The sequence below is a fragment of the Python bivittatus genome, unplaced genomic scaffold (genome assembly GCF_059951505.1).
Source record: "Python bivittatus isolate LINGU-HERP-01145 unplaced genomic scaffold, Pbiv_v1 ctg000690_np1212, whole genome shotgun sequence".
NCBI lineage: Eukaryota > Metazoa > Chordata > Lepidosauria > Squamata > Pythonidae > Python > Python bivittatus.
Window position 1 is genome coordinate 19,685,943 of NW_028277096.1, and position 18,060 is coordinate 19,704,002.

The 18,060-nt window shown below is 41.5% G+C and overlaps 1 protein-coding gene across 3 annotated transcripts in view; it reads right to left on the minus strand.

Moving 5' to 3' along the window:
• The window catches only part of USP32 (ubiquitin specific peptidase 32), a 155,069-nt gene that overhangs the window by 42,789 nt on the left and 94,220 nt on the right, over nucleotides 1-18,060 (minus strand). For all 3 annotated transcript variants that reach the window (XM_088152594.1, XM_088152593.1, XM_088152592.1), the window contains exons 6-14: nucleotides 17,000-17,131; nucleotides 15,592-15,699; nucleotides 11,970-12,085; nucleotides 11,033-11,095; nucleotides 9,935-10,018; nucleotides 7,054-7,115; nucleotides 4,234-4,336; nucleotides 2,485-2,677; nucleotides 1,090-1,268 (exon numbers count right to left, since the gene is read on the minus strand). In XM_088152594.1, the coding sequence (XP_088008720.1) occupies nucleotides 1,090-1,268; nucleotides 2,485-2,677; nucleotides 4,234-4,336; nucleotides 7,054-7,115; nucleotides 9,935-10,018; nucleotides 11,033-11,095; nucleotides 11,970-12,085; nucleotides 15,592-15,699; nucleotides 17,000-17,131 (1,040 nt within the window). The remainder of the gene's footprint in view (nucleotides 1-1,089; nucleotides 1,269-2,484; nucleotides 2,678-4,233; nucleotides 4,337-7,053; nucleotides 7,116-9,934; nucleotides 10,019-11,032; nucleotides 11,096-11,969; nucleotides 12,086-15,591; nucleotides 15,700-16,999; nucleotides 17,132-18,060) is intronic.

The following is an 18,060-nucleotide window of genomic DNA, read 5'->3' on the forward strand; positions in this document are numbered from 1 at the left end:
GGCAATGAACCACTTCTTTCTAACCATGGAGATGCAAGCATTAGCAAGTGTATGATACGTTAAGAAATGGGCCCTGTGCTGACCTATTCCTTTCTCCCTCCCCATCTCTTTTTCTTGAGCATTGTCTTCAGGCTGCAATCCTGTTTCACTGCTTAGTCTTTGGCTAAAGAGCAGCATTTAAATGAATCAAATAAGCTAAAAATAAGATTTGCAAATATCTTGAACACAACTTGTTTAGTGTGGGACTCAGCTGCGCAAATTTAAATTGTACTGCAAAGTTAGTTCTCATCACTCCATCCAAACTGACTACCGATTCAGTTCCAGGCCCTTTCATGGAGCTGTCAGATATTTTTAATGCTCGAAATACTTGAAAAAGAGTGTTTTCCTTACCCCAGTCTGCCCTTGCCTTAAAATAGGAGCTGAACACTTGCAGCCCTTCAGATGTTATTGATCTATAACTTCCAGGGTTCCTTCTTCCAAAAGTAACAATCAGGGTTGTTGGAAACTGTTATGACCACAGAACACCCATCCCTGCTTAAGATCCTCCACTGTTGAATTTTCCCAAGTAACTTCCTTATGGAAGAGGAGAATGGAGTGGCAGGGGACGCTGCTCTCCAGCATCAAATTACCATCCCCACACTGCCAGTTTAAGATGCTCCTTTTGACCCAGATATTTTAATCCTCATTATTTCTCAGTCTACCATTGCAGCTGAAATTTTACTGCCATTTTATTGAGGATGCCAGAAAATAGTTTATTCTCTATCAGGTTTTAAGAGATTCATTTGTTCCTTATACCACCTAGAAATCTCATGCGATGGAGGGGGAGCAAATAGATTTCATGGTTGTATCAGGTTGTGACAGTTCTTCTCCCATCATTTTCTAGCAGGGATAGCACGCCTTCCCAGAAGGATAGCCACATTTAGCTCACTTACAAAGCTCTTAAACACTTACGGCATCTTAAACAACTAACAAATCTATAAGGGCAGAAGGTTTCATGGAGCAAAGATGCATGGACAATAGTCCGCCAAAGCTTTAACACCTCAATAAAGTTATTAGAAACACTACTGTTTTTACTTATAAGACACCTACCTTCACGGGATCTTGTGTTACAAGTGGCTGATTATCAATAGCTCCAGGCCGCTGTGGATTCAGCAGCTGCAGTAATATATTCCCATTAGATGCAAGGAGGCACTGATTGTTATTGTCCGAAGAATTAAGCTGTCGAGCAAAACACATCTCGGCATTGGGGGTGGTGGCATAAAGAAAATCTGGAAGATAAATGAGATTGAAGCAAAAATAAGCATTAAATATGCAGAGTTAAGGGGTGAATAATCAATAAGGAGGGTCTCCAAATTATAATGAGTAAGTAAGATTCAAACTGATCCTTTGAAAAATAGGAATGGCAGATCCCATGACTCAGGGCACTCATGAAATACTCTTAGGTCTCCAAATTATTTTGACTTTCCTAATTTCAGAGAAATCTCTATTATGTAATGTCTCCAAACTCATTTTTAGCCATGAAAAGAAAGGTATGAATTCTCAAAATTCAACCGCAGTCTTAAGAGCACTTCTACAGCATGCAGATGAGGCTTATTTGAAACTAATAAAACACTTTCTATCAATCTACAAACATAAACAATAGCTACTGACTTACACAGGAGAGAAGAAAGGAGCTATTTACTCAAGCTAATTCCGCACAACCGGGGTACAGTTGCTCCTTTCGGAGTCCCAAATTGCAAACTGGTTTGTCTTGGTGTAATGAAAACTAAGCTAACTCTTATCTTCATGCCAACCACGAAATGGATAACATATAACATGGGACTAGGACATTAACAATGAATCTCACTCTTTTCCAAATCTCTCTCCAAAATCTACTTTTTCCTGGAAGATTCGGGCACAGCATCCTAATAACCCAGTCTTCCAGAAGGTATCATTGAATAAAATTCTTCCTTCATTTACACTATATTGCCGTTTCTCTTCTCCTCCCTTCCTCTACCTCTACTAGAGTGATGGACAACCTGGGGTCCTCCAGATACTTGGGATACACAGGACTCCCATCCATCCACTACGACCAGTGGAGAACATCAAGCAGCCTTTTCCTAGCCTATTGCCTCTAGGCCAGGGTAGGAAACTAGTGGCCCTCAAGGTACTGCTGAATTATAACTCACCCCAACTCTCACCACCAGCTATACTGACTTGAAAATGCTATGAGTTATTGGTTCAATAACATCTGGAAAACCACTTTTTATAGCCAGTGAGCTTCTTACAGCAGGATCTTGGCACCTCCTTCTTCTTCTCAGAATGCCAATTTTTTTTTCCTATTGCTTCATATGTCCACTTGATGCTTCTGTTTGAAAAAGTGCATCTAATCCTTCAATACATCCTATCTGGTTTGGCAATTTTCACACATTTAGCCTACATTCAAAACCCTTTAGAAATAACACAGTTTGTCAGGCAATTGTTGCTTTTGGGGTTGATGCTTACTGCTGTTAGTTGTCTCTGATGCTTCTGATGCAGTAGAAATATTATCTGAAAACTTTTCTTCTGTGGCACTGAAGTTATTTGAAGCACCTGTTTTGTCTTCTCCCTGCTCTGACATGGGGGTCCCAGGACTCAGGAGAGAAGTCTTACCTCCATTTAAGATAGGCAAAGGCTCTATCGTAACAGGACTAGCATCCTAAATTGGAAAAGAAAAACGGAACTGAATTGTGGGGTGAGATTGTAGCACAGAAAGGCCCAAGTACTTCCCATGCCCATTTCTTTGGAGTGGAGGGCTGTGTATGGGATTGTAAACTTGCCAAAGACCTTCAGTTTTCATTGGTTAAGGGGGACGAGAGGAGAAGAGACTCAAATGATCAGCTTTCACAAAGATAAAACAAGAGTTCCTATTGGATTAAACTAAATTAAGTGGTCCAAATTGATGGCTGCTAGGAGTAGATACAAATTCCATCATTTGATGGATAATACCAATGAAAGCCTTAAAAGGTGAAGGTAGCATCCATGGGAAAATTGGTCCAGTGACTATAGAGAAGCACTTCTTGGATATGTTTTTGTGACCTTAAGATCAGAGAAGGAATCCATGGATTCAAACAGAAGCAGGAATTGGTCTAAAGAGAAAGTCTTTAGAAATCTGTTTTACGGGGCAGAAGACTTCATGGTTCCTCACTCAACCCAATGAACAGAACCAGGGGTTGCTTCTCTCTCAATCCAAGGTCCCTTCCAACCCTATGATTCTATGATTCAATCACCAGCCAGCCTAAAGATGGCAAGGTTATCCAGAAATCTGCCAGCACAATACCAAGTTATGCAGGGTTCATGATCACTTTACTGGCAACCTCATGGATTAAGCAATAGAGACATTTGCCTACAACACTCAGGATTGTAGGTTCAAATCCCTGTGTTACTTTGGGGAAGTTTATGGCTCAAGTATATGTTTCACAAGGCTGAAAGTTCAATTACCAGGAATGCTAGAGAGAAATTCTGGCTGGGATTCCTGAAGGGCTACTGTCGGCTATCTAGGCCAGTTTTCCCCAAGATGGCTCCCTCTAGTAGTGTGGACCTATAGCACCCAAAATCTCCAGCAAGCAGAATTCTGTGAATTTAGTCAGAGCACCTGGAGGGCACCATTCCTCCTGTCTCTGCTCTAGTCACATCAAATATATCTAAATCAGTGTTTCTCAACCTTGGCAACTTTAAGATGGGTGGACTTCAATTCCCAGAATTCCCTAGCCAGCAAAGCTGGCTGGGGAATTCTGGGAGTTGAAGTCCACCCATCTTAAAGTTGCCAAGGTTGAGAAACACTGATCTAAATCAAAACTGTTCCTCATTTCAATATCCTGAACCACTTCATTTGGATTTTAATGTTTACAACTTTTTGCTTTAAAACACTGGATGTAAGGTTTGTGTAACAAACTCTATGTATAATTTCCTTTTAAAAATGGGGGGCACCAAGATGAAGCAGAAAGTATCCGAACAATAAGAGGTACCGTGTTTTTATCCAAAACATGCACAAAAGGAACAGAAAATGCCAAGGAATGGATATAACAGCTTAATGGGTTTTCACAGCACATGTCTGAATCCAGTGTTGGCTTAGGAAAACAACAGTCCTTCTCCTAAGGGGTGTGAGGGAACTTCAACTGCCATCTCATTCTGGTGCATAGACACTGGCACACTATTTATTCATCGGTTTCTGGATTCAGCCATGATCTTTTCCAAGTGCAGTACGTGACTTACATATTTGACGTATTCTTTCCACTGTTGCCACCACTGCATTGCAATGAGAAACCAGTTGTGCCCTTGCTGAAGGCCATGCCTACTTTCTCGTTCTAACCAGCCTCTATGGCAAGAAAACACAAAATGAGGTCAGTCGTGCAATACTTAACAAGGCTTGTGCTTAACATCTACACAGTGAAGACTTCTCAACCTGGCACCTTCCAGAGTGCCTTTTCAAACTTATCTGGAGTGGGGCTAGCTCAGGAGATGTAAAGCCTTCAGGTGTTCATAGCAACTTGCACGCCACTGTCAGAATGATGCTTTCAAATAATGAATTCTGGAACAGTGGCCAGGTTAGCACCTTAAGCATGAACGCCTTCCTTATAAATGTATGTCTTTAGCTGGACTAAATTCCATTATATCAAAACTGTAAAAATACTATCAGGAATCAGAGGACTATATCAATATAGTTTGGGGAGAGAGGAGGGAATGTAAACAGAAGAAAACGAAATAGGTACAAACAATGGTAATTATGTCGTTAACAGTGGCCATTCACAAAGCAGTCACTGGGTGATTACAAAGGAATCTGGCCCTGATGAGCTAATTAACACCTGTAGCGAGGTAAAAATCTTGCTCCCGATTCAGGAACTAGCAATCCAACTGAATCTTTTGACAACTGTGCTCTTTTTAATTACAATAGGTTTGTGGCTGGAGTGGGGACAGAGGTTTTGATCATATTATATGTACCCATTAGCTCAGTAGCCCCAGGATGCCATTGTTATATCTTTAACAACTCATTTTTGAATGTCTACCTTAACAATAGAATTAGTTCTAGCTGCCTTTTGCATATTTCATTTCAATCTGACCGCAATGTTTCCAATCCTCCCCCCTCATCATTGTGTGTGTGTGTGTGTGTGTGTGTGTGTGTGTGAGAGAGAGAGAGAGAGAGAGAGAGAGAGAGAGAGAGAGAGAGAGAGATCTCCCTCTCTTTCTAGTGATCTCTTGTTTTGCAGAATACTCTCTAAGCCAGTGATGGTGAACCTTTTGGGCTCGGCATGTAAAAAATTAGGAAAATGCCTAACTTGACTCTAACAGAAGAGAATATCTGTAGCTCAGGGTTGAACTGTGGAGTCCTTGAGGTTCTCTGAGCTTGGTTGTTTCAACCAACCAACAAACAACCAAGCTCAGAGAACCCCAAGGACTCCATAACTTGACTCTGCTGGCGTGTCACTCCCCCAAAACAAAAGAAAAACAATTCTTTACATATTAATTTACTTAAAAAAATACAGCCCAATCATGTGTGGTGCTATGTATTATATAAAGAAATGTCACATAATTACAAAAATGAAATATGAGTAAAACAAACTCAGTTTCTTTGGTAACTCAGGGAGAATAGCTGTTGTCGGGTATTGGTGAATGCTGGTGTGTCACCCAAAACATCGTGGTGTGTCACCTTTGACACGTGTGTCATAGGCTCGCCATCACTGCTCTAAGCCATTATGCTCCATGACATTTCCACTAGGCTTTTAGGGAGGACATTCAGTGCTTCACATATATTATGGAGTGTCACAATATTCCTGTATAGATATGTAATATAGGTGTGGTCCCAAACTCACTAAAGTTGAGATAAAAAGCATCATGCAGAATAGTGCAATTCTCCATGTGTCTATTCAGAGATAAACTCCACTGAATTCTGACATGAGACCCACTGACTCACTTACATGAGGATAACAAACTCAGTGACTTCATGATCACCTGCTGAAATGATGCTTTAAAAACACTGGGTCCCATCTAACCAGACACCAGGTGAGTTTAAACCTTCTGGTTTTTTTGCTAACACAGTCCTGCAGAACTGATGTTAACTTTTCCACTAAAGTTCTCACAGGTTCCTAGACTTTTACTGTAATTAGCCGATTGCAAACAAACTAGAATTGGAAGTTAGGTTTAAATCAATGGTTCATGTTGGCTTGTGTATGGAAAATAAACCAAAATGGCAGGTTTGGATGCTTAGTCTACAGAGGAGAAGTAAAGAAGTAATGTGGGTTGCATTTAATTCACACACACACACACACAGCCTTGATTCACACATTGTGTAAGCCAGGTATGGGTGTTTTTTTCTTCCAGAGCCTGCACTTAATGGATGGGAGGTAGAGGTTGAGAGCTGCAGTGGGCCAAGCAAGCAAGGCTGCATCACATATATGGGTGAGACCAGGATTTTCCTATTTGCTGGGATTTGGGGTTTCCTTGTTTGTTTGTGCTAAGCCACCTCTAGGGCTTCAAATACAATTTGCATTTTTCTTGCCACAAAATGGCAAAAGCCACGTCTCTACTGGTCAGCAAAGGCTTTTGCTGGGGCTGTCAACTGAGATTTCATGGGTTGCAACGTAAGGATAAATAAGGGGAAATTTGCTTGGTTTCCTGTGGTTAGGTTAGCACATGTGAACCTGAAGACCCTTATCTGTAAATCGTGCTTTATGGCTTAGCATTCTGTGAAACCACCCTCTATAATTTCTCTGACAAAACAGAGTTAAAGCAAACCATGGCAAAGAATACATGAACCCAGAACCTGTATTTTAAGAAAACAGGATTCTTGGCTTACTGCATGCAAGTAAGAGCAGGACACGCTTCCCTTTATATACCATCTAGCTTGAACACCTTTTTCTTGGTCCCAATCTGGAGGTAGCACATTAAGTCCTGATGCATCTTATTTCTTCCAAGCTCTTGATCAGAAGAAGAGGTTACTTTGCTTAAGTCCCTGTTCCAAAGTGTGCATCTTATTCTAAACCAGGGAAGAGTCTCTAGGAATTAATTTAAAAGGTGATGTCAGAAGATCAGACATACCTAATGATTTGTCCTTCATCTTCTGGAGTGGCAGGTCTTAAACCTAAGACTATATGGCACACCTAGAAAAAAGGGATGGGAGTGAAAAAGAGAAGGTGGGACAATTTACTCATGCCAGACAAAATGACTCAAGTTAACAAGTGATTATTTTTATTTATTTTATTTATATTTCAAATTTGTCACCACCCATCTCACTGCAAAGACACTCTGGGCGATGATGATGATGATGATGATGATGATGATGATGATGATGATGATGTGCTTGAATGCTTAAATGCTCCCTAAAGTTGAAATAAGAAGGGAGAGAGAAGGAATCTGGAGAAGTGGGAGAGTTCCCGTGACACACAAAGCCAGCCTTCCCCAACCTGGCATCCTCCAGATGGATTAGGATCGCAATTCTCAAAATATTAAGCCAGCATGGGTTTCTGATGCTCCTTCTTTTCCTCCACCTTAAATTCTATATTTTATGCCACTCCCAATACATATATTCTGACAAATATGAAATGCCCAATACATTGAAAAGCAGTATGAAAACTGCATGCAGTAAAAAGAATGGGGAAAAGAAAAACAACAGAAACAAAAACTGTGTAGCTGATATTCATTCAGGGAAGGCTTGGTTGAAGACTTAAGCCTTTTAACAGATTCCTAAAAGATGATAGTATCTCATGAACCTCAGGAGAGCAGAGGCCACCAGAGAGAAAGCTGACCAAGAGCATCTGCAAGATGAAACACGCACAGTAAAACCTACCCCAACCATCAACCATGTCTACAAGGACAGTCAGGAATCCCAAGCTGTTTAGGACCTTAAACATCATAAGGAAAACTTGAACCTGGCCCAGCTGCTAATTGGCAGGCAGAGCAGATGTTTCAGCAAAGATGGAACAGGTACATGGTTAGGTGACCCAATCGGCAACCTGGACACTACGTTCTGGAGAACTGTAGCTTCAATTCCACATCCAAGGGAAGCTCCATAGACAGCACACTAAAGTAGTCTAAGTGTGAGGTTACCAATGCATGGACATTTAGGCTCTGTCTGTGAAAGGGTGCAGTCAATATACCAAAGATAATATTTTCTGAAATAACTGTTCTGCCTGCACTAACTCTAACCTCATTTACATACCATTTCAGTGACAAATTAGAGGGCGTTCAGAGGAAGGCTACTAAATGGGATGGGAGGTCTGGAAACCAAGATTTATGAGGAGTTGTAAAGGATTGGAGTATGTTAGCCTCGAGCAGTGTTTCTCAACCTTAGCAACTTTAAGACGTGTGGACAACTCCCAGAATTCCCCAGCCAGCCATGCTAGCTGGGGAATTCTGGAAGTTGAAGTCCACACGTCTTAAAGTTGCCAAGGTTGAGAAACACTGGCTTACAGAAAAGACACCTAAGGTTGAGAAACACTGGCCTACAGAAAAGACACCTAAGGGAAGCTACATCAGTCTTCAAATATCTGAAAGGCTGTCACAAGGAAGAGGGAGTGGATTTATTCATTATTGCCTCAGAGGGCAGGACCAGTACTAAGGAACAGATTCAGGCAAAATGTCAGGACGAATGGCCTGCCTGGATGAGCTGTCAGCAGGAAGAACAGATCATCAGAAAGACTCTAGTGGATCTGGCACTGAGCAGGGGGTTGGCACAGATTACCTCAAAGGTCCTTTCCAAATCTAAGATTCTGGGATTCTGAGTGGTGCTTCACTCATGGTGCTATGTATCTGGGAAAGCTCCTAGTGCATGGAGGAAATATCTGGCAATTAAATGGTGTGTCAACATATTCCCTCTGGACAACTATCACTACATTATGGCTGCAAGACTGAGGACAGCTCTGTGGGAATGGATCAAACCTAGAGGAGCTCCTGCTGGGTATGGAGAAGGTTTTAGGTTCAATCCCCAGCATCAACAGGCCGTCAAGAGCAGACAGAACTGAGATGGGTCAACAATACAAGACATCTTCCTATCCAAGATAAACAACTGAGCCCACAGGCAGCTGGAAACATTTGGCCAGAGCTAGCTGAAGCTATCACAGACAACATCTCAATTCAGACATTGTGCCAAACCAAAGTTTCTGCTTCCAGGATGCAAATCATCATTTCAGAGCAGCTTTCATTTTCCATCCTTATCAGCATGCTGAAATGTCTCTATATTGCTGCCCTCTCTGAAAGGGAGGCACTGGCTGTAACACTGGATTTATCCCCTGCCAACTCCACTTAGTACAAACTCAGCTGACTAGCAATTCTGGCATCAACTGTCTAAAGCTACAGCTCAGCACAGACATGTGTATCCTTGGTCTAAAGGCATAATGTAATGCTTGCCAAAAAGGCTGCCCACCCCAATTCGAAAGAGCAGGTATGTCCTAACAGAAAATGCAACAACTCTTATGCTATTGAACACCTCCATGTTCTTGTGCGTCTTACAGGACATCTTTTTCCCCATTCAAACCAGTAGATTGTGCTTTAAGGTCTTCTAAGACATCACAACATGTACCAACTAAGTTGGGCATCACCATCACCATCACCATCATTACTACTACTACAACTACTACTACTACTATTATTATTATTCTATCCCGCCTTTTATTTATTTATTCAAGGCAGTGAACATACAGTCGTGTGAAAAAGAAAGTACACCCTCTTTGAGTTCTATGGTTTTACCTATCAGGACCTAATAAAAATCATCTGGTCCTTCGCAGTTCTCAAAAGTAGGTAAATACAACCTCAGATGAACAACAACACATGACATATTACACCATGTCATCTTTATTTTACAAATTTCTCAGGAATGCAATTCCAAGAGCTGATGTGGCATTCAGCAATCCATGACTGCCAAGCATGCGGGCAAATCCAAGACTTGCCTTCCACTGGAGGTTTCAGCCTGCAGGAAACATACCTGAAAAAGCAGATTCAGAAATTCGTTGGCAAGAGCACTCTTCACACTCCAGATCTGATAATCCTCAAGGGTGAGATGACCAAGCTGAAACAAGAAGGAGGCAAAGAGAATCAATGAGGGTTTTTTCCAAAGTGTTTGCTCAATGGTTTCTCTCTCTCTCTCTCTCTCTCTCTCTCTCACACACACATCATCTCTCCCATGCAAACTAATATGGATATTTTAAGGAAAATAAAGTGTTGTTTTATCAAGAAAGGTTTTGACCAAGAATCAAATGTCCTATGTGTAGATTTGAAGCTGGTTTGATCAATTAATAGGCATGATTTCCCTGGAGAACAACAGATTTGCAACTACTCTCAATAATCTTGATTTTCATTTGAACCTTCCTGAAACTATCCACTCCGGTTTTTCTGGCTGGGCACAATGGCAGTTAAACAGGTTTTACATAGGTTTACCGTCACATTGAAGACAAGTCCCATTGAGCTATGGACAGGATTAGATTCTTTGGGTGGTGGTGAGTTTCAGGGGTACTGTTTTTACTGATATTTTTTGGTAGTTTTCTAGAGGTACTTGATATAATAGCCAGAACAAGGTAACTAGCTGACTATCATCTGAAGCTGTGAAAAATAATAGAATAAAAAGGGGGGATGTTCTGATACTTTAATATCTTTAAAATAATAGCTCTCCCTTCTCATATTCAGGAGCTTAGGAGAATGTAGCTGAACAATGAAAGCCTAGCAGAAGGAACGGACCAATTAAAAAATATATTTGTTCTATAATTTTACTATAACTGTAAACAGCAAGTGTAATTACATTCATTAGTTCAGTGGATTTCTGCCACTATATATGTAATGTCTAATAAATGAAAGTAAAGAAATGATTTCTTTTTATGCTTTTTATTCTCTCCAGCTTTTTTCTGCATATGATACCATGCAGATCAATTTCACAGTAAATAAACTTTCCACGCACTAGTTAACTCACCAGCTTGAGTCAGCCTCACTACTGTCCAACTCAGAGGCCATTTCAGTTTCTTGAAGCTATTTCTGTGTTGATTTCTCGTTATGCAATAAGAGACAATAAGATGCAAATGTGCTTTCTTACCTTGGTGGTATCGTGTGAGTTTAGAATATCTTCTACAATATCAGGCAAATTCATGTGCAACTCCTTGGAAAAGAGGAGAACAGAAAGATCCCATAACAGCTACAAACACTATTTTGAGAGTTATTTTGGTCTACACTGAATCCATGCAGAGCAGATCCACTAAAATCAATGAACTTTAAATTAGTAGCAAGTGACTTGTCCCACTGATTTTAGCTGGTCCGCTCCATGCACGATCATTCTGGATTCAAGCTATTTTGTCTGATTTTGTGACTCTTCTGTATAATCAGTCAGTTTACAGAATGTGAAAGTCAGTTTCTGATCAAAGTTCTGTCAATCATTAGTAAAAGTGGCATATTTTAAAACAGTGTGCAAGTTAAACCATTGAGGGATTAGCATGAAAAATCCAACCTAGCAAGGTGGTCAAGCAGAAGCCAAGGCTACTTTACTTTCAATTTCAGTACTCAGCAAGAGACTGACTCCTTCTGATTTTTGGCTACTGTAGACTAACATGGCTTTCCACCTACAAAGCACTCAGCAGAAGACCAGCTTTGAGGATCCTCAACTGCCCTGTCCAATCCAATGGATCTATGACTTAAAATAAAATTCAGCTGAGAAAAGTGTATTTCTTTTTCATAAACCCCAATACAGGTAGTCCTTGTTTAGTGACTGCCTTGTTTAGCAACTACTTGCAGTGACAATGGTGATGAAAAAGCCACTTTACAACCAATCCTCGCATTTATGATCTTCACAGGTCTGTGAAGCAAAGGAAAGCTGAAGTAAGATCATAAGCACAGTCGCAGTTTCACTTAGTGACCGCTTTGCTTAACGACCAAGTTGCTGGTCCCAATTGTGGCTGCTAAACAAGGACTACCTGTATTTAAACACATACAAACACAAAGACAGGGGGGAGAGGCCATTAATTTTGAATGCAACTTACTGGAATGTTATCAATACGATTATCTTTCCAAACCTCCAAAAGGGCAACAACCATTTCTTCAAGTTCAACCTGAGACAAAATCCCGTCTCGATCAATGTCAAAAACCTTGAAGCAAACTGGAAGAGATAGAAGTGGTTATTCTAATACAGTGGTACCTCGGGATACGAACGCCTCTACTAATGAACTTTTCGGGTTACGACCAGCTCCGGCCGCAAAAATTTACCTCGATGTGCGAACTCCGCCTCGGGGTACGGCCATTTTTCCGCCCGGACACGTGGTCTGCGGCCATTTTCCCGCCCCTGACACGTGGTCCGCGGCTATTTTCCTGCCGTGCTGCGTGGCGCCCGGTCATTTTCCCGCCGCACCGCGCCCGGCCGTTTTCCTGCCGCGCCATGCCCGGCCGTTTTCCCGCCGTGCCGCGCCGTGCCGCGCCCGGCCGTTTTCCCGCCGCACTGCACCCAGCCGTTTTCCCGCCGCACCACGCGGCGCCTGGCCGTTTCCCCGCCCCTGACGCGTGGTTCGCGGACGCCAGAACGGATTAACGGTAATTACATTGAACCTTATGGGAAAATTTGCTTCGGGGTGCGACCAAATTTGGAGGGCGGAACGGATTAACCGGATTTACACTGAACCCTATGGGGAAATTTGCGTCGGGTTACAACCAACTCGGGATACGCCCAGAGTCATGGAACGGATTAAGTTCGTATCCCGAGGTACCACTGTAGTTAGAACTAAACAGCTGATGATGATACAAAGAATTTTGAAGACTAACTTTGACAGATGAAACTAGAACTTCTTTTATTGGGACTTACGGATAGTCAATTAGAAAAGACTTATGGAAGAATGATTTTATATATAGTAACTGCAGCGAGATTATTATATGCATGAAGATGGAGAAATACCGGAACACCCACAACGAAGGAATGGATTGTGAAGATGCAGAGCTAGCAGAGATGGCAAAACTAACCTTTTTGGTCAAGGACAAAAAAGTAAGTACTTTTATAACAGACTGGAAACCTTTTATGGACTTTTGCTGAAAATGGGAAAAAGGTGAAATGGTGATTTCTGGATTTGAAAAAATCCATTGAAAAAAGGTTGAACAAGGGGCTGAGGGGATTATTGTAATGTTAAGGAGGGAGGGGGGATAATGATTTGTAACTGCTTTAAAGAACGATGGAAGTCAACTCTCTCTTTTCTTTTCTTTTCTTTATTCTTTTCTGCACTTTTTCTTTTCTCTTTTTTGCTTTCTTTCTATACTTCCGTATTTGTCTTTTAGTTATGTAAAACTTTCAATACAAATTAATAAAAAAAAGAACTAAAGAACTGCTCAGATATAACAGGGTCACCCAGGTGTGACTCAATGTAGAATATTTATGCTTGTCCATGTGTGTGGCCCACACCACAGATGTTCTGCTTCTCTGTCCCCTAAAGCCGGTCATCATTTCATGCTTGCTGAGCATGCTCAGTCCTGACTGGACTTGGCCTTTAGATTTCTTGTGTTCTTTCTCCTCCTGTGTGGATGGAGCTATTCCAGCTTCATAAGAAAGTCACATTTGGAGGAGTTCATTATTGTGATAGCTTACTTTACTGTTTGCACAGTACAGTTCTCTCAGTAAAGTACAGTTAGGTCTAAATGTCACCAACAAAACCATCATTAAAAACAAAGGAATAAACAGTAAAGCAATTCCCATGGACGCATGACAAATAACTTCTTGTTCTCTGCTCATCTGAGACCCAGCCACCCATGAACCTCTCTGGTCTGGTCTCCAGGAAGTTGCAATGCCGAAACCCAACTGCCACCACAGAAAAGGCCTTGTTGCAAGCCACCAGCCTTGCCCTAGCAAACTATGTTATTCTGAGTGGGGTCAAACCACACAAAGCTAAGGAATTTTTTTTTTAATTGACATCTTTGAGATTTAACTGCTAATTCTACCCCTCATTTTCATTTCTTGACAGTTGCTTTTAACTTCTCAAAAAATTACGTTAAAAGTTTTAACCTTTTTTTTATACAGGGATATGAGATGCTGTGAAGATACCCTGAATTTTAAAAGGCAGATATCACATTCTTTTTTTTTCTTAAAGCCTTAAAAACAGGGCCATTTTTTGGTTTTAAATTGAGCTAGTAATTGTCCACTTTCTCGGATGGAACGGGAAGGCAGCCTGGGAAACTTACAACTCACAAGACAGAAAAGACTGGTGTTCAAAGAAAAGGGAGAGCTTGAGAAACTAGAAGGTTCAGTGTGGTGCAGCAGTGAAGGTGCTGGAACAGAAATTGGGAGACGGTGAGTTCTAGTCCTCCTTTAGATGTGGAAGCCAGCTGGGTGACTTTGGGCCAGTCCCTCTCTCTCAGCCCGATCCACCTCACAGGGTTGTTGTGGGGAAAATGGAAGGAGGGAGCATTATGCATGCTGCCTCGACTTGTATAAAAATAAAGGTGGGATATAAATATATATATATATATATATATATATATATATATATATGCATTTTTTTAAAAGTGCAGATACTGGGAAATTAGTGGGAAGGGGCAGCTGCAAACAGGGCGGAGCCAAAAGGACCCACAAGAGACTCTTTTGAAGAGTAGCCTCCATTAGAGGAAGGAAATCTATTTTAGAGAGAGAAGGGATAGGAATACACCAGGACCAGAGATGTAATAAACGACATAATCTGTTTACTCTTCCTTTTCCAAAGAGCAAATATTGGCATTTGCAGCACACCGGCACTTCACATACTGCATCCACACAGACACAAATGTCAATGCCGTAAACAGAGCTGTTTGTGCTTATGAATATTTTATTAAAGAGAAATTAAAATCCAGCCAAAAAAGGGGGGGTTATCGACTACCAATGAACCAGACAACCTCTTCCAGAAAATTGATTGTAATTGGCATAAAATGGAAGTAACTCACAATAATATATTGAATTAATAGAGCTGGGAGATGATTAGGAATTAGCATTTAAAAGCCCTCGTTTCGAAACCATCACAGGAGATTATATTTCCTTAATGTGTGCATGCAGCCATACAAGAAAGAATAGTAAAAGGGGAAAAAGCCTTAAAATGCAGATTAGGCAGACAGATGTAGAAGACTTATTTTTTCCAAAAAAGAAGGAAAAAAATCTGTAGGAAATAAACTTAGCCCTGTTTTTACATACTATTCCTACAGTCCCAGGAATGATCAACCTCTGCATACACAGGAGGAAATGACAGCAAATGCCAACCTCTTGAAAAACTTGTACACTACATGCTTCTGTCCATGTCTGTGTGAGCCGCACAGACACTTTGAAATTTCCAGGTCATAAAAGCAATAAAATCGCAGAGAGCGCGAGCCCAGCTGAGAGCTCATCAATGAATTCCACTCCTGTTACACTCCATATTTTTGACAGATGCTTTCCAGCATGCCTCTCAAAGGCTCTGCCATAATCCCAGCGCTGGGACTGGGAAACCTGGTTGCTTGCTGGGGTAGGGGTAGGGACTGAGTTCACGCAAGGAGGATTAAAGAAGTCATCAGCAGAAGGGGATGAGCGAGGAGGTGTATACACAAAAGATGGTGCTGCAGCACGTGCCAGCCAGCTGGACGGGCATGCCTGAAAGGGGGCACGGGAAGCCTTCTAGTCATACTCACACTTCTGCCTTTCTGCCAGCGGTCCCCTGCAGCAAGCCGAGAGTCCGCAGGAGATTTCTTTGAAGTCTATGTGATTGTCACGGTTTTCATCAAAGGCGTTAAAGAGGCCTGCAAGTGGTCCCAAAGCAGAAGGGTGAGCTTGTTTCAGTATAGATAGGGCTCCGTTTGACAATCAAATCATAATTTAACTAGCTGAGATACAGACTAGCCTTAGCAACTTTAAGATGAGTGGCCATGGAATTCTGGGAGTTGAAGTCCACTCATCTTAAAGTTGCTAAGGTCGAGAAACACTGGGCTAGCTTTTTGCTATGCACACTGACTCTTCGCAATATGCCCCCAAAGAAGGAAGTGTCCAGCCAGTCTCCTGTTCCCGGAAACCATGGCTTAACACCCCGGTCTTTTTCCTGTTAATGGTAGTTTCTCAGTCCATTTGAATGGTATCTTACCAAAGGAGGAATGCAGTCAGTCTCAACCACCTCTCAATCATTTTTACTGGTTTATTTTACCCATTACAATTTCTGATTTTCTGAGTCTCTAACATTTAAGTAATTACAGAATAGGGCTCCTTCTGAGATTCTTCCCAGAGGGCAACTGGTAGAAATGACTCTCTGGAAGGAGAGCAGGAATCCAGATGGTGCCAGCTTCCACAATGAGTTTTCCTTTCTCTTTCCCACCATGCATCACATGTCAAGTTTAATCAGGTTTCAGCTCCAATCAGCCCAACTCCAGTACACACAAAAAGAAGAGGATGTCAGCACCACTAGGCAGACCAGACCAGAAAATCAACTTCACAGGAAGACTAAAAATACACTATTGAGATGGGTTATAATAACAGAATTTTGCAAGTCTGATGGTACTGTACTTTCCCTCCTTCTTATGCCACAGTGAATCAGGGAGGCGTTTGTCTGAGTCACTTCCAAATACTATCTTGTTTCCTAGGACTTAAAGAATGTTTCATCCCTCTTTATCTAGGTAACAGTTCTTGCCTATTTCTGTCAAGGTCGCCTCCCTTATTCTCAACAAGGGGAAAAGGAACAATGTTCAATTTGGTAACCTCCAGATGTGTTACAACTAACATTTCCAGAATTCCTAGCTAGCAAACCTAGAAGCTCTTGTGGGAAGATACTCAAGATTTTCCTCCTATCAAGCATTTATTTTTTCATTGCTTCCTCTTCTATAGGGCAAATTATCCCCCTCTCCTTTTGGCTTCTATGAAGTGTGCCACCTTCATACACTTTTAATGGAGTTGTTACAAGTTTAGTATTTGTTGTCTACACAGAGCTTCTGAGGTGGGACAAACCTCTAGGAGCACACATGTTGGGACTGACATGGCCAGCTGTGAAATCCACACAATTCCATTAAATACTGAAACAAAAACAATAAGAGATCATCAAAGGACTTTACATACCTTCACTCAAAGATGGATGAATGGGAGGGGAAACCAGGAGGCCAAATGTTTCCAGATCAAAACGCCCTGTTCTTGATTGAGCTTTCAGGAGCCAATATCGTTTCTCAAGATCAATGATATCTGATTCTTCCACTGCATAAAAGCCAAGACGATCAAAGTCAGGCAAATGAAAATTGTACCTTTAAAGTCAAGTGTTTTGTGTCAGTCACTTTATGTAGGTAACAAGCTAAAAGGAGCAGTTCCAGTAATATGGATTGTTTTATGGGAGAAGGAACAGAGAGCCGTATGTGGAGTCCACAGTGCAGAGGAAACCAAGTTTGCTCATCACCAACCAATATTTTTGACAGGCAACAACCTAGTCCATAAAATCATCAAATTGGAAGATGCCACTGAAGATGACAAATCCAATCCTCTACTCAGTGAAGGAATCCAAACCAAAGCACTCCTGATAAATGTCCATCCAGCCACTGTTTGAAAAAGCCCAGTAGAGGGGAGCCCACCATCATCTGGGTAAATTGGTTCCACCGTCAGAGGCAATGTGAGCCAGAGCACTGGCAGATACATCTGTGTACCCCTACAGTATGTCAAGTCACCAAAGAAGGCAATGAAAAAAATATCCGTACATACAGTTGCAAGAAAAATATCCATACATACAGTTGCAAGAAAAAGTATGTGAACCTTTTGGAATTTCATGGTGTTCTGCATTAATTTGTCATAAAAGGTGATCTGACCATCATCTAAGTCAAGAGTATTGACAAATATAATGTGCCTAAAATAATAACACAAAAACAATTCTGATCCTTCATGTCTTTATTGAACACACTCATTCAACATTCAAAATGCTAGTGGAAAAAGTAAGTGAACCCTTGGAATCAATAACTGGTTGACCCCTCCTTGGCAGCAATAACCTCAACCAGGCGCTTCCTGTAGCTGTGGATCAGACCTGCACATCGTTCAGGAGGGATTTTAGCCCATTCATCCTGGCAGAACTGCTGTAGCTCTGTCATATTCTTTGGATGTCTCATGTGTATGGCTCTCTTCAAGTCATTCCATAGCATCTC